Source organism: Lycium ferocissimum, chromosome 10, assembly GCF_029784015.1.
Source record: "Lycium ferocissimum isolate CSIRO_LF1 chromosome 10, AGI_CSIRO_Lferr_CH_V1, whole genome shotgun sequence".
Lineage (NCBI taxonomy): Eukaryota > Viridiplantae > Streptophyta > Magnoliopsida > Solanales > Solanaceae > Lycium > Lycium ferocissimum.
Genome location: NC_081351.1, coordinates 44,009,418 through 44,026,781, shown reverse-complemented (window position 1 = coordinate 44,026,781; position 17,364 = coordinate 44,009,418). Strand labels below are relative to the sequence as shown.

At 31.5% G+C, this 17,364-nt stretch overlaps 1 protein-coding gene across 1 annotated transcript; it reads left to right on the top strand.

Annotated features, from left to right (window-relative positions):
- Positions 1 to 10,584: 10,584 nt before the first annotated feature.
- LOC132034007 (F-box protein SKP2A-like) lies at positions 10,585 to 14,680 on the top strand. The gene is made up of 4 exons (XM_059424212.1): positions 10,585 to 10,975; positions 12,106 to 12,454; positions 12,744 to 12,885; positions 13,971 to 14,680. The coding sequence occupies exons 1-4, from the start codon at positions 10,755 to 10,757 to the stop codon at positions 14,336 to 14,338; spliced, it is 1,080 nt and encodes a 359-aa protein (XP_059280195.1). The 5' UTR covers positions 10,585 to 10,754; the 3' UTR covers positions 14,339 to 14,680.
- The last annotated feature ends 2,684 nt before the right edge of the window (positions 14,681 to 17,364 follow it).

Sequence of the window (17,364 nt, the reverse complement as noted above, 5' to 3'; positions counted from 1 at the left end):
TATATCCTCAATAGTTAAATTGAGAAATCAATAGTTAAATTGAGAAAGAATACATACTTACTTAGCTTAGTCAAAGTAGTGGTAAATATTTGTATGAAAGGCACATCTCTCGTGTTTATTTGTCTAGTGTAAATATTAAATGCGGATAGCTTTTACCTACTTGAAGTATGTTAGGTACGTACGTAAGTAAACTAGCTAAAGGGCAAAAGATATGTTAAACTATGCGAGAACTAGGCTTCTAATTGTTTCTCAATGACAGATCATTTGTCATCAGCTGAATTCTTTGTGAAAATATTTTAATAACCACATTGAACGAGGATGTGACATGAATTTTAAAATTGTTTTCATGGATAACATAGAAGAGTGAGATAGAGGATTTAAGTTTGAAGCCCTTGTCCACTCATTTGATCTTTTAACTCCCACGCCTCCAATAAATAACAGCTCCAATCATGCATTTCAATGATATATACACATATCCAACGGCTATAGAAGAATAATAGTATATAGGCTTAATAATGTGAACAAATACAGCAAAATGACTTGTATAGGATTTAAATCAGCTTATTCAAAATAAATGCCTCATGATAACAACAAATTCTGAAAGAATAGTGTACATCCTACATAACTATCATAACGTATTGTGGGCAAGCTACCAAAATGTTAGCTAGGGGCCGGGCATAACTAATATATTTTGATTTAAACTCTTTTTAAATACTAAATTGTACTTAGTTTAATTTAAATGCCAAAGTACGTACCTTTTTATTAAGCCTCCATCAAGGAAAATATGAATCAAATCTAGTCAAAACCACATAACAATTGCTTATCAACAATAAATAAAAAGTTACCCGATCACATTTGGAGATAAGTATGAACAATATTTAAAGTTACCCTACTTTCCAAAAGAATAATTGACCAATGGTATCTCTATTATGTGACCTCATATTTTTTATTGAACGAAAACTTGATTGGTTTTACAACAGTACTTAGCTTGTAAAAAAAGTTAAAACAAGGAAAAATCTAATGTCGCCTGCACGTTGTAGTTTTATGTACCCTTGAATAAATATCATTTCCCATCTAGTATTTGCTTCAAAAAAGAAACATTTTTTAAAAGTTTTGCTAAATACTAATTGCTGCTTACAAATGCTTTTTAAAGTAATTGGTTACACACAAGCTGCTTCTCACCAAAAGTATTTTCTTGAAAGTCACTTTTTCACTTTTGAAAAAAAAAAACACTTTTGAAAATAAGTTGATTTTCGAAATTTGACCAAACACGCTATAAATCTTTTTTGGTAGCACAATCACAACTGCACCTGTTACTAGTTGACGTATATCATATTATTAACGTCTACTCCTTACATCCGTCCATTTTATGTGATGTATTTTAACTGTACAGAAAGCGTAAGTCACATAGAAAGACTTTTGAAATTTTTAATCTAAAATTGTTGTTGTTTTACCTATCTGCCTGTCAATAATTAATTCTTGCTTTCTCCTGTATCAATTAGCCCATTTTGAAAGGCTCACATGCGGATCAACACAAAATAATAATTAGGACGATACGCAGATTTAATTAATCGAAATTCATAAGCTAGAGATTTTACCTCTATCATCAATAGATTTAGCCAAAGATTTACAACACGGCCCGAATAGGTCTCACTTACTGGTACCTAAGCATTTCTTCCCCTTGCTTTTACAAATTTTTCTTCTTGTATATCAACAAATTAACAATCACCCATTAATATAACACCAATATTATTTTGATTTCAAATTCAAAACGATGCCTATTGACCTTGTGCACATTCTACTATAATTCATCTGCCATTACTTTATGAAGATCGTGAATACGAGTAGTGTGATCACCTACTTGAAATACTGTATATTTATCATGGTTATAAATCATCTCACTAAGGGCCGGGTAAATTATTCTGCTTATTCATCTTCTTTGGCGGATACATATATAGATATAGAGTAGGCATGGCAGGAAAGCCAGTAAGAGCAGCAAGCTAATTCTCAATTCCACTCCTTCAACTCAAAGAGTTGCAGTCAACTAATGGGGAACTGAAAAGTTTAAAATTTATTACTTCTAAGTATAGATATATATTATTCTTTCTGGGATGTACATATTAATTTGTTTTTTATATATATCACATAAATGGAGACCGAAGCATAAATATACAATAGGATAATTACTCTATCAAATGAAATATATAATGCTTGAAAAGGATAGCTTGTGGCCTCTATCAACCGCATATAATGCAACATGTTTTTTTTTTTGGCTGAATCTTAGCATACAATGCAACATGTTGAATCTTAGCATGTGCTTGAAGGACATCCATACTGATAATACAAGCCAAAACATAATAACAAGAATTTTTTTTTTTTTCATATTTGTGGAACACCTTAATTATAATATATTCTTAAATTAATCATGAATCTATGATCTAGCTAGCTCCATCAACATTTAAAAAAATGTCTAACATGGTCATGAGGCATTAGGTGATAAAGTTAACTCAACTAAAGATAGCTGCCTAGGTCTAGCTGCCTAGGTTCATTCTTGAACCTAGACAAGAACCAATCAAAGATTCATGATATGGAAACATTTCAGAGAAAATTGTGTAGTTTTAGCTTTTTCTGTTTAAGAAAAGAAGATTGCTCCCATAATGCAAGATGACATGGAAAAGCATGCAGGAAGATAAGATTAGAAAATGTCTTGTTTAATCAGAGAAAAAGAAGGGGGCAAAATCCAAGGATTTATCAGGTTATACAGTATAAGAGTTTTAAAAGGAAAAAAAAAAAAAAAGGGTGAATCGCAGCCTGAGCTAGATCATATGAAGACGATAGCGACCATTACAGAACGTGGTGAGATAGATGAGATTATTACATTATTAATTAAAAATTTTGAGTTCATATTTTATGAAAATAGAAAAACCCTAACTGAAAATGCTTCTCTCTTTAATAATCTCTGGGCGGCACAATGCGACGCGAATCTAACTTTAAATTCAAGCTAATGAATACTAGTCCCTTCAAACCATAATAAGTGTCAACTTAGCCAATTTTTTTTTGTCCCATAATAAGTGTCACCTTAGCATACCAATGCATATATTGACTAGTTTTTTCCATCTTTGCCCTTGGACAAAAAATGACAGTTTCTTTATTCAAGGCCAAAAGTTGAATTCACATTGTCAAATTTTGGGTTTCACGTGAAAATGAAAGGTTTGGCCTATGAAAGATAGGATTAGTAAGAGGCAAAAGAAGTAGTAGTACTTTAAATGATGATGGTTGGGTTCTCAATGTCAAAAGATGAACTACTTGTGTATGCTCTAATCATCAAGAGGAATTTTTTTTCTATATAAGGGTAATTTGGTAAACTTTATACTTCATCATTAGTTGTTTAATATATATATTTTTTTTTTACTAAGGTGACACTTATTATGAAACGGAGTAATATACTAGATAATTATAAAAATAAATAAAACGGAGGGGTACATAGTGCATTTTTGGTCCCACCGCTGACGCATTTGGCGGTGAAAGATTACAATTTAAATTACAAGTCCTGTGTTTCCTAGGTAATAGCCTTTTATATTAATTAAGAACATAAAATGTTTATTGTATAGGTTCATTACACTCATGTCCTTAATTTTGAGATGATCAGTTTAACGTTTGCACATTTATAATTAGGTCAATTCAAAGATAATTACAAATAACTAACCTTTGATGACGTCATGTGAAAAAAAAAGATTAATAACCTCAAAAATAATGCAAGTAATTAACTTGCCTATCTTGAAATGATTTAACTTATGGTTATGGTTATGACTTATAATAAGTGATTTTAATATGGTACATTTTGCATATTGTCTGAATTTTGGTACAACAAAAATTTGTTCAAGGAAAGAGGTTTCTGGCAGTATTCAATGAGCAAATTCTGCATAACCCACTTCTATTTTCCGGCATATCTGGTTATTAATAAGTTTAAGTACTGTACTAATTAGTTAGTGGCTTAGTCAAATATGAATGAAACACACTCTAAAATGACTAATGGCTCCTATTAAGTTGCTAATTATGCTCACGCCACGTCAAATTGTATTCCTTTTCCATTTCCATTTGCACTTCTTAATTACTTTCAGGATAAATTCAAAGTAAGATCAAGCAAAACCATTATCTTGAGACACTTAATAAAAATCTCAGTTGAGACAAAAAAAAAATTAGGTAATTCTTTTTCATCTTTTGAAGTTTTACGGGCCGAATTATAAAATAGTCAATAAATACTTGATAAACTAGTTAAGGTACACGAAAATTAGACCGAACACTGTCGTTAAAAAAGAAATAATAAAGTCAAGCAACAATAACATGTTATCGAATATGCACCAAATGAGGGGAACTCTATGATAATACCTAAACCATGACGCCAAAAGCATAAAAAAAGAAGCCTATAACAAACATGAAATGACCCAACTTTTTATAGAGCGGCTTCGTTTTTGAACATAATTTTGGACGTTTCTCCACCATTCCATTTTCTTTCCACTTACTAATTCCTCTAGGCTCTATCCACCATTCTTTTCTTCTTCTTGTCATTCGAATTTTTTCCATCTAAATTACACTTTTGCCCAATATAGAGATGCTCAATTTTTATTCGTCACACGCACGCTACCCCACAATACATCAAGACCATAATCATGATCCTACAAATCTAATTGGAAGGACGCAACCTTGTGGAGCCCCCTCAATATTTTACAGTATTATTTATTTAGTGGATGATAATTGACTTTATATTATCAAATCCAGAGTATATTGCACATAACACTGTCTACATGCCTATATGTGTCGTATGTACTACTTTTTCTGTTTCATTTTTTTTTTTTTTGGGCCCAGAACTCCAGAAGAAACATAATATATTAATTAAAGATTAATCCCACAACGAATTGAGATAGGTAGTTAATGCCCTTGAACTTTTTTCTATGAATATTAAGGCTTTAATTGATAGCACCGTAAATATCAATTTGCCAAATTTTGGGCGAGAGCACTATCGAATCATAATTGGGGAACCACGCTGTCGGGATCTTGGGGGGGGGGGGGGGGATGGACACTATTACTACTAGAGGCTAAATGACCATTCAAAGGATTTATGCAATATGTGGAAAGCGAAAGCTCATTTGATGTGGCAACGTATCGAATTAAAGGTTGTTGCAATTGATCGTGGTAAAGCTTTTTGCATATGAAAATTGGAGGGCTATAGAAAATGATGGCATGATCCATTTGGCTATTGCATCCAAAATTCGCTAGTGCGTCCTCTGTAGGTGTGTAGGATTGCCGGTTCATCCAACAGCTTCATCAAGTACCTTCAATCATGAATAAATATTGGTATAACATGACAGAAGATTAGACAGCAGATTAGAACTGAAGAAGCATTTAAGTTGATCACTAAAGGTTTTAGTAGTATGCAATTAAGTATTACCGAAACACAAAATTATCTGACAACTAAAACAATTAACTTTAAGAGAAATCATCAAAGATATCCAATTTGAGGGATTATCAATTGAGTATTTTCTAACATGAGATAGTTTTAAATATGACACAATAACTTTTGAACCTTCAACTCATTACGTTACGCGATATTAGAATTTAGCGTTTTGTAATTACTTGCTCTATAAGTATAGTTCTTAATAAAAGATGAAGTCTAGATTTTATTTAATAAAAGATGAAGTCAAAATTATAACGTTGAGTGTCATGTTGGATAAAAGACTTGTCACATTTGATTACATTGATAATTCTTTTCTTTTAGTTATTTAAGAAATACAATGAAAAGTTTAAATTAAGTTTCCTCAAGTATGACAGCACTAAAACAATTCAAAACAATTTTTAATGGAATATATAGAATATCCTACTAAGGCTTAGTAAATACTTTGAGACGGCTGCTTTCAATTTGAAGAAAAGAAATTGAAGAAGACAGCTCAATTGGATATATAGGGTTTTTTTTTTTTTTTTTTTTTTTTTGGTTTGAGGGTGGTGGTTGGGGGGGGGGGGGGGTTGGGTGATGATAATATACAAATGTTTTTGGTCGTTCTGATTTCTGAAGATGTCCATTGATTCTGGAAAATAATACAACCGTGATCGGAAAATAAGGAATATGTTATGCTGCGTTCTTAAGTATCCTCAATAGACAACATACACGAATGTTGGGGACTTTTTCTGAAAGAAAAATTATTTTTCACCGAGCACTTTATGAGTTTTTCTTTTCTTGTCCTTTAACTCTTCTCTATTTTTTTTTCTATTATTATCTGATTGGAATGTTGAGCATAGTTGATGAAAATGTTTTGCAATTTGCAGTGTTCACAGAAGTGTTGTAGACCATTTCACTTTGAGACTTAGGGATGGTTTTGTTACTAGAATAAAGGAAATTATTTGGGATAAAAATATCTGATTATTTTATTTTATGTTTAGTTAATTTCTTATTTCATTTCTTAAAAGAAATTGGTATTATATATACTACAATTATGAATTATTTTATATTAAATTCAATAAAAGATAATAATTTCGAAATTACTAGTTTTGAAATAAAACAACAAAAATACATATTTGTTTTTTCTTCAAAGATCTTCTCCCACCTTCTTTCTTTTTATCCAAGCTGATGATAACGTCATTCGACCTCATTCTAAATGTCACTACTCTAAAAAGAACATTTTGAGAACCATTATGTGCTTTTTAATTTTGCATCCACACTGAAAATATTAGGCTGCCGTTCCTTAAAGTCAAGCAAGGACATCAAAGAAATACAACAATAACAATAAAAATTATTACTCAATCTCAAATAAGTTATGATCAAACAAAAAAAAAAAAAAGCTATGATGACGTAAAATTAATTAAATTATAATGAACAACACCAAAGAGACAATTGATGAAAAAGTATATGTATAACATATGCAATTTTAAAAATAAAGTACGTACTGTTTGGAAAATATTTATAGGATAAATATTTATCTGTATTTGATGTGTATAACAATCATACCAATTTATCATTATTAAATCATAGATTATTATAAGAATATATATATTAATTAACTTTAATTTAATAATAAGAGTGATATGTAAAAATGTCACACTGAATGCAAAGTAACTTTTACCATATTTATAGTCTAATGATAAGATAATGATAATAAAAAAAATATCTAACACAATAAGGATGAGCTCGATTCTCTTGTGCCTTTCCTCCCTTTCTTTCCTTGATTTTTCAGTTCATAGGAAAACATTAATAAAAACAAAAAAAAAGTTAAAAAAAATACTGTAATAATTCCAAAATTCCTAAAATAAACTATTTAAGCTTTAATTAATTAAGACTCTTGTATCGATTTTGGTTTATTATTATCGTCACAAATTCGTCTTCGATATCACCCCTTCATAACCTTATGACACGTGTGTTCTTACGCATCTCGCAATTCGTGTCCCTCACGATTTTAACAAAAATCTACTGTCAGAAACTTGAGCCTTCAATTTCTTCTTTTGGTAATTTCACTGGGGGTGGGCGTTCGATTTTTTTAAAGTTCGGTTCGATTTTTGAAAGTGGACACCGAACACCGCATCAAATTAGTTCGGTTAGGTTCGGTTTTTTGAAGTTCGATTCGGTTCGGTTTCGATATTTTAATTCGGTTTTTTTTAGCGATTACACATCTCTCCATTTATTTCCATTTTTCCTTCTTGATTGCTTCGAGTTACGGAGGTTTACGCTAACTAAATGTTTGAAGGTTTGATGACTTTAGAATCCAACCATAGTGATCATCCACACATACAAGATAATATCTTCATATACAAAATATAATGTATTATACAACGTATGATAAAATCATACGAGGTATATAAAATTTTATATAGTGTATAATCAAATTATGTGAGTTATATCTAATTTATTATAATAGATGAAATAAATTATATGAATATTATTCTATGTATAACATTTTTATCATACTATATATAATAAAAATCAACACTAAATTATTAGTATACTTATATTCAATATCCCGAAGTGTTAAATGAAAACGAGATTTTATTTTTTGAAACAATGAAAGAAGTTGAGAATAAGGAGGAAGTAGAAAAGGTAAGAAAAAAAAGTTTGGAAAAAAATCTTGCAGAATAAGGAGAAAGTATGAAATTGTATAAAAGCGTTATCTTTATGAACAACAAAATAGGTATTGAAGTTATTCACGTACGAAGGTTTTATATATAGCAATTTGATTTACTATAAAACATTTAACTTGTCATGTAATGTTTAATAACATTTAGTTGCTAAGAGTATGTAAATATTATAATATTATTGTCTACTTATATTTTTTTCCCAAAAAAAATTGTATTCATGTAGTAAATTTTCAAAAAAAAAAAAAAAAAAACTTCGATTTAACCAAAAAATCGAAAAACCGGTGAACCGGAATCGAACATCGAACCGAACACCGAAATTATTATTAAAAAAATCGAAAACCTAACCGAAATACCGAAAAATCAAAATCGAAAAATCAAATTAATTTGGTTCGATCCAATTTTTTGATTTTCAATGTTTATGCCCACCCTAAATTCCACTAATCCTATCTCCTAAAACACCCCATCCCCCATTTACCCCCACCCTCTCTATTTTTCTTGTTCTGTATGAATAGACGTAAACGTATACGGTATGTCACGTCAGTGACAAAGTACTTATCTTCTTGAAAGTCTCCTAGTAGTTATTATAGAAAAATTTACACATTACTTCTTCGGTTCATTTTTACTTATCCACTATATAAAAAATATATATTTATTTTTATTCATCTTCTGTACGAAAAATTTGATGTTATTTATTTAGTTTGAAAAATTAAGAAATAATTTATCATTTTTTTCCTATTTTATCCTCACTATCAAGTACCTTCCGTCCCAATATATGTAATGTAGTTTAACTGAATACGTAGTTTACTAAATAAAAAAAGACTTTTAAATCTTATGACATAAAACAAGTCAAAGATATTTGTGTGGTTATAGATCATTTCGTTAAATGTAAAAAATAAAGTTTAAAGTCAAATTGTTGCCAAATAAGAAAATGTGTCATTCTTTTTAGGACTGACTAAAAAGGAAAGTGTGTCGTATAAATTAGGACAGAGAGAGTAGTAATTATTGCCAATTCATTTTTAATGAGTGAGATAATTTATAAGAATCAAGGTGATATAGTAAAATTACTATTTATTTATTACTTCCTCTATTTCATAACAAGTGTCACTTTAATCAAAAAAATTTATCCCAAAATAAGTGTCACTTTAGGAAATCAAGACATAAATTGATTATTTTTTTTCCAATTTTACAGACAATAAAGTAATATCTAAATGATGATTGAAAAAGCCACATAATAATTTAGTATTATTGAATTCTTAATGTTAAAAGATTTATTTTTTGTGCATGCTCTAATTAAAAGGTAAAAGTAATTTATTTATATTATATAGGGGTAATTTGATAAACTTTATATTATATTAATGATTTTTTAATATGCGTATTTTTAGTTAATGTGACACTTATAGGACGGAGTGAGTAATATTTTCATCGGAAAAGGTCCAAAAATACCCCCAACGTATGGGAAATGGCTCACAAATACCCTCCATCCACCTATTGGTCCAAAAATACCCCCAACCTATTTTTTTTGGCTCAAGAATACCCCTCAAACTAACACCTCAATTTTGATGGTATTTTTTCAATTTTAAAATGCCACGTGGCTTATTTTGATTGGCCACATATATTATTTAATTTAGAAATTAAACCCCACCCATACTTTTCTATTCTATCTGTTGCATATGATGATATTCGTGGTTGTAAAAATATCATCTGCTTTTTCTTAAATACTTTGATTGAAAACACATAAATAGAGAAAAACAATAGCCCACAAGAATAACCTCGTCATATTTTGGAAAATAGCATCTGAAATATATTGAACTCTATGAATTGTTTATTGACCAAGAATAGAAGAGATAAAGGTTAACTTTTCAAATAGAAATCTATCTCAAGTTTGTCTTGTATGTCTTCAAACTGTGAGGCAATTATGTCATATAATAAGAAAATGAAAGAAAGATAATAGTACCATCTTTGTGTATCCAATTAATGGAAGAAGTTTCACCCAAGAATTGTCTCATTTATATTCTTCGAATGAAATGTGGGTTTTAAAAAATGGCTCAACGGGATTGGATTTCGGGTGGAGTTTAATTTTTAAATTAAATAATATATGTGGCCAATCAAAACAAGCCAAGGAGCATTTTAAAATTGAAAAAATACCATCAAAATTAGGGTGTTAGTTTGAGGGGTATTCTTGAGCCAAAAAAATAGGTTGGGGGTATTTTTGGACCAAATAGGTGGATGGAGATATTTTTAGGCACTGATAGGTGGATGGAGGTATTTGTGGCCCATTTCCCATACATTAGGGGTATTTTTGGACCTTTTCCGTATTTTCATTTTCATATCCAAATTCCAAAAGCATTATGTTTTTCTAGAATTTTCTGGTCAGACTTTACTTTGTGTGTTCAACTTGGGTGATGACACATGTTGCTAACTTGTTTCCCCAAAAACACCCTTTTGCCTAGAAATACTGCTATTACAACAGTAGTATACGCTAAAGTCTATCTCTTACTTTAACTTCAACTCATCTCTCTCTCTCTATATATTTTTGTTTTAAGGATATTCTTTTTTGGGCTTTGTCCTCTGTGCCTTTGTATAAATATAGGTGGAAGTTTTTTTTTTAGAAAGGCAAGAACTTTGAATAGGAAATGATAGGGGTGGAAGACTTGAGTTTGGAGAAGCTGATGGTGAATAGTAGCAGTTGTAAAATGGGGAGTGGGGTGATCGAAGAGTGGAAAGATATACCTATGGAGTTGTTGTTAAGGATTGCATCACTTCTCGATGATAGGGCTGTGATTGTTGCTTCTGGTGTTTGTAGTGGTTGGAGAGATGCTATTTCTTGGGGACTCACTCATCTTTCCCTTTCTTGGTATATCACTTTCTTTGCTTTCTTGTTTTTTGTAAACAAAATTTCACAGTTTTATGATGTGATTGCTGAGGGGTAATTCTTGTTCTTCATTTATTTGATTGTAAATGATCTTATATTGAAATCGGGAGTCAAGTCAACATAAAGTTTTGTTTTTTAGCTATCTTAGCCCTATATGCCTGATCAATCTATTTGAGGTGTCATGTATAAATGATCAACTGGAAAACTGAATGGAGGTTTTCATTTATTTATTTTTACTTTTTTGGGGGAGGGGGTTTGTAGAAGTTCTTGAAGAAAGCTTTGAGTTTGAAACTAAGATTAGATGTTAAGAGGGTTGACGGAATTATTTTTTCCCTAATTAGGATTGGTAAGTGCAAGACTTGGATGAAATATAGTCATAGTATACTTGTTATTGCTCTGTTTTGTGGCAAGTTTATACCTTTTTTTTGTCTATGTGATCATCCTGGACTTCTGAAAGTTATATCTATGTGTTAATTAGTGTGCAGAAATGTTGAACAGGAGAACACATAGCTTGGGGATGGTTGTGCTTTTGCCTTTATTTCATATTTTTGCTTTTCTTTTTTGGGGCTCATTTACAAGTTGTCCTCTTTCTTGCTTGCCAAATTCTTGATTTGTAGAGTTGGTTTATTATCACCTCTTGTTTGTTATAATTTGGTTGTATTTCCCTAATTTGCTGGTAGTATTCTGAGTGTTGGTATTCTTGTGAAGTCGATTGCATAGATATCGATTACTCCCTCTGTCCTGATTTAATTTGACGGGGCACGGAGTTTAAGAATAAAAGGATTTTTTTTTTTTTTTTTTTTTTTTTTTTTTTTAAGATTTGTGGTCCAAAATAAGCCCTTAGGCTATTAATCATCTCAAGGTAAAATGGGAAGTTTAAAACTAAATTGTTACTTAAATATAGAAGGGTGTCAATCTTTTGGGACTTAACAAAAAGGAAAGAGTGTCGCAGTAGGACGGAATAAAGTAGGACGGAGGGAGCATTAGATAGCTGTGGCCTCATGTATCAATTTAAAACTGCTGATAAAAACTTGTATATGTGAATAATCTTTCCCTTGTTGGTTTGTGGTGTTATATAGGTTTCTAAGTTTCTGCAACAATTTTTTCCTCAGGTGCAAGAGGAATATGAACAACTTAGTGCTAACACTTGCCCCCAAGTTCACGAAGCTGGAGGTTCTAATTCTTAGACAAGATTTACCACAACTTGAGGATGATGGCGTCGAGACAATTGCCAATCACTGTCATGAATTGCAAGACCTTGATCTTAGCAAAAGTTTCAAGTTAACTGACCGTTCCCTTTATGCTTTAGCTCATGGCTGTCCAAACCTCACGAAGCTGAATATCAGTGGCTGCTCTGCTTTCAGTGATAATGCAGTTGCATATCTCGCTGAGCGTTGCCGAAAACTAAGAGTCTTAAACCTTTGTGGTTGTGTTAAAGCTGCAACCGATAAAGCATTGAAGGTATATGTCTTGACCTCTTAAATGACCTATGGGAGTAGTTCAAAAAACGGATAATTACATTCTTGAACATCTCAAAAGAGTAATAGCCAACAAATGTATAGGTTTTGTATATTAAGAATATACATAAATATGCATATAATATACATACTGTATACATAGTCATCGTATAAGTTTTGTATATTTTGGTAGCGCCCGTAATTAATTTCGCCAAAGGTCTAAAAATGAAAAAAGCCCTTCAAGAGAACCATTGGTTCATCTTAACTGAAATGATTCTTGTTACTTCTTGCAGGCTATTGGTTATTACTGTAACAGATTGCAGACTGTAAATCTAGGTTGGTGTGACAAAGTTGGTGATGAAGGTGTAAGGAGTTTGGCTTATGGGTGTCCTGATCTCAGACTCCTTGATCTGTGTGGCTGTGTCCTTATAACAGGTAAAACATGTATCTGGTTACATTTCGTATCTAATGTCTTCCCTTAACAATGGTATGTTTACTACTAAACTGACTGGGATTAGCCTATGCTGAAGACATATCCCAATTCGATTCATTTAATATCCCTTTGGTGTCATTGACATAACAGATGTCATTTCTAGTCTACCTCTTTCTATTTCTTTTCTATATATGGAAAGTTCAAAAATCATCATATAATAATCCAGAAATTGCAATAGAAAAGAAATAAGGGAGGTTTGTGATGATTTTTCAATCTTTTCTACTAGGTAATCTAGTATCCTTATGCATGAAGATAATCAATTCGGTTGTTGTAAGTTGTATTCAAGCACTCTGGAGATTTTATGTATAGCATATATTATCAAAGAAAACAATGTATTCATGTCCTGTTAGTAACTAACTGGCAGGGGATAGTCATGCAAGGTATTGTCTTCTAGGAAATGTTAACAAGAGTCAAAACATATTTGGATGCATATGAGGACCTTACTTTAGATTTTATTATCAACCACAAATCCTTTCCCTGTAAGGTTCCACTGATGAATCCTCCTTGATTTTGGTAAGGGCTGGACTATGACTTTGTTGGTGAAGATTAAAAGCTCTGGTTTACTCATTACTAGTAAGGCTGCCAGTAAGCTCCTGTGTATTTGTGTCTGAAAATGAGTGATGAAATGCACATTAGGTACTAGATCTTTTGGTGTAGGATCTGGAGCAATTGTGACATAGTTTTCCCTGTTGTTTTTTACCCTTTTGGTTTACAAGACAGCCATGTTCTAAGTAGCTTAGAGGGGTCTGTCTTTCCTCTCGTTGGCTTGTGTGTATTCAGGGATGTCCCAGAGTCTTGAGATGGCCTTAGGATCTCTCTCCTTTTTATTTTTGGTAATTTTGGTGTCCGGGATCACCTGTATTTTTGTCCCCGCTGAGATTTGAACCCGAGACCTCATGGTTCTCGTCCCTTCATTGATCACTAGGCCACATAGTGAAGTTTGAGATAAAGTTGCCGATGCCTCTAATTGGAGTCATTTTTCTTGGTTTCTTCATCCATTTAATGTAAGCTATTATCTATGCTGCAGATGAGAGTGTGATTGCTTTGGCAAACAATTGCCCTCACTTAAGATCCCTCGGTCTTTACTTCTGCCAGAACATCACAGACAGAGCAATGTACTCTCTGGCTCAGAGTCGTGTCAAAAACAAGCACGAGATGTGGGCGTCTATGAAGAAGCACAGGTACGAGGACGAAGGGCTTATGAATCTAAACATCAGCCAGTGCACTGCTCTCACACCTCCTGCCGTTCAGGCAGTTTGCGAAGCATTTCCTGCTCTGCACACGTGCCCCGGACGACATTCCCTCATCATTAGCGGCTGCTTGAACTTAACATCAGTGCACTGTGCATGTTCTGTTCAAGCACACCGTGCACGTGTTCTCCATCCAGCTCACTGAGTGTTGTTCTGTGGAGGGAAATTTCCAAGTTTGGAGGCCTTCATTAGAGGGGGGGAAAGGCAAAAGAGGACCAAAAGGTGGAACTAGGCCTTGTACATATTCGTTAATGTAAAATCTATGCTGGACAATCTTTTTGGCTGTATAAGCCATTCGGTTCTGTTTGTTTACTCTTTTGGACTGAGAACTTGTTGGTTTTATGTTACTCTGACTCCTTTCATGTGTTAAATGTTTGGTCAAGGACATTTGTTTCATGTTCCCCCCTATATATGGACAAATGACTTTTTAATGGAGAAATTATATTTTCTTCCAAACCATAGAAGAAAAAGCTTCTCATTGCCTTCATACTCCGCTCTTAGGTCAATCTTTATGCTGGTACAAGGTATTTCCTTTCTCGAACAGTATAATATATCAGGTTTCAGGAAGGACTTAAGTTTTAAAAAAAATAAAAAAATCTGCATCGACTGTTCAAAGGTTTTAAAGTTTAATTTGTGATACTAGGTTAGTTATCATTTTTATCATAAGAATTTACCTATAATTAGCTTATAAGCGTTTTGGTTGTGTAAATGTTCTTTGCACCGTTAGTATTTAGAATTTAAGTTCTTTTAGAATGAGTCATAACGTAAGTGAGAATAGGATGTATTTGTTAGTTAGCATTTTTATCAGAATTTACCCATAATTAGCTTATACTTGGTTGTGTAAATATGTTTTACACCGTTAGTATTTAGAATTTAAGTTCTTTTAGAATGAGTCATAACGTAAGTGAGAATAGGAATTTTTTATTTATTTATTTATTTATTATGTTTTTTTTTTTTTTTAGTAGAAATACAGTAATCAGATAGGTGCTGAAATTAAAATGTGAACGTTAAGTTCTAAAATTTAGTGCTTTTAGCAAATGAACGTAATCTAAACTACAGGGTAGTAACTATTGCTTAATAGAATTTTGTTTCGAATTTTTTCCCATTTTGATAAAACTGTTAAAGCAAAACCCGAAATAATTTATATCCAAATAAAGTTCTCTAAAGCTCTTGTATTTCCCTGTTTCCTTAGTTTTTAATATTTTCCTTCTGTTGTGCTGTTTTACTAAAAAATTAAGTAGTTATTGTTTTGCGTACTACAATACACAATTTAGAAAGAAGATAACTCAACAAACTTCTACAGGTCTAGTGATAAGGATGGCAGAAAGTGTTACAAATGGCGAATGAAATAATCTACTTGATTGAGAAACAAAGAACAAAAGACAAAAAGACAAAAGAAGCAACGTAATTGATTCCCTGGTTTACGAGAGTTTTTTTGAGTTCGAAAGTGATATTTACACGTAACTTTCATTAAAAATTTGAAGCTTCTAATAGGGCGGGTCAATAAAATGGTTTAAGTGGGTACCTTTTTTTTTTTACAATTTTAGCTTTAAATAAAAATTTCATGCCAATGAAATGAAATTTGATTAACAAATTCAAATAGGTTGGGTGATTTTTAGGTGAAATACTAATAGTTGAGTGATTTTCTAGTTATAAAATAAAATTGAGTGACTTTCTGAGTAAACTAATCATACTAACTTTTTGATTAGAAAATAAAGTTGAGTGACTTTAAAAGTGAAATAGCCGTATTTAAGTGATTAATTTAGTGCTGATATTTATCTCAATATACAACTAAAAGTCAAGTGTTGCTGCTTGAATGTTTCGGATAACTTAGAAAGGAGCTTAACATCATTATACTGACATTGTAAGAGCATTTTATATTATTAAGTCATCTTATGATAAGTATTGCTTTATGGCACATGACAATCAAAGGTATCGTCAAATATAACTCAATTCCGCCGTGCTATGTGAGATCAATTGAATTGCGATGGGCAATAAAGAAGTATTCGCTATTTTTAAATTTCTCATGTGTACAAATAGATATTTCTTGTAAAAAAAAAAAAAACACAGAGAAACTAAAAAAATATTTAAGGGTTATAAAACTACTTGATTGGGAAGAAAGCATATTAAGTTACACATAGAAAGGTTGATGACACAGAAAACAATGGAATGGTGTGTCATTGAACTTAAGACATCACTAGCTCAATAATTAAACATAGGGGTGTACAAAGTAAACCGACAAATCGCACCAAACCGATAAATCGAGTCAAATCGAGAAAAAAATTCGATTAGTGGTTTGGTTTGACTTAGTTTGGTGTTGAGAAAAAAAACCTGATCATAATTGGTTTGGTTTGGTTTTAACTAAAAAAAGTCAAACCGAACCAAATCAACCCGACATTACATGTATTCAATTTTTAAAATATTTTATACATAAAAATATTTATTTGTAATGGAATTTATAGATATTTCTTTTATTTTTTCGTAGTTTTTTTTTTATCTATTATCATATTATTCAAGCTTGAATTTATAATTTTGAATGTCAATAAGTTTTATATCCTATGGATATTTGTAACTCAAATAAAGTTCAAACCAAAACAAGCTCAACACTAATGCTAACAAAAGAAATTCAATTTACCACTAGGAATGACAATAATGTTGGATATCTATTCTTTAGTTTTGCATAATTAGTTTAGAGAGTAAAAATACATAACTTAAGTTTTTTTTTTCTTTTTCATGTAACTAATACTTATTAGCCGTGCTTATTTTAGCATGACTTAGTATTTTTAGATTATGGTCATTTTCTTTATTGCTTGTGAATTAGCAGTATTTATTTTAACCGATTTTATTAGTTTTTGTTGAATATTTTAATACAAACGTTATCACTCTTCCACATTTGTGTATTTTTAACTAAAGAAACACCTTAATAATATAGTTGTATCTTACTAGGACAGAAATAATTGAAGTAAAAGTTATATGTATTGTATCAAGACTATTCCGAAGAAAAAAAAAACCGAGAAAACCGAATAACTCGAGAAAACCCAAGGTTGAAAAACCCGAATTTTATTGGTTTGGTTTGGTGTATAAATTTTAAAACCCGACGCAATTGGTTTGATTTGGTGTTTAAAAAATCCGAACCAACCCGTTCCATGTACACCCCTTTAAACATTCAAG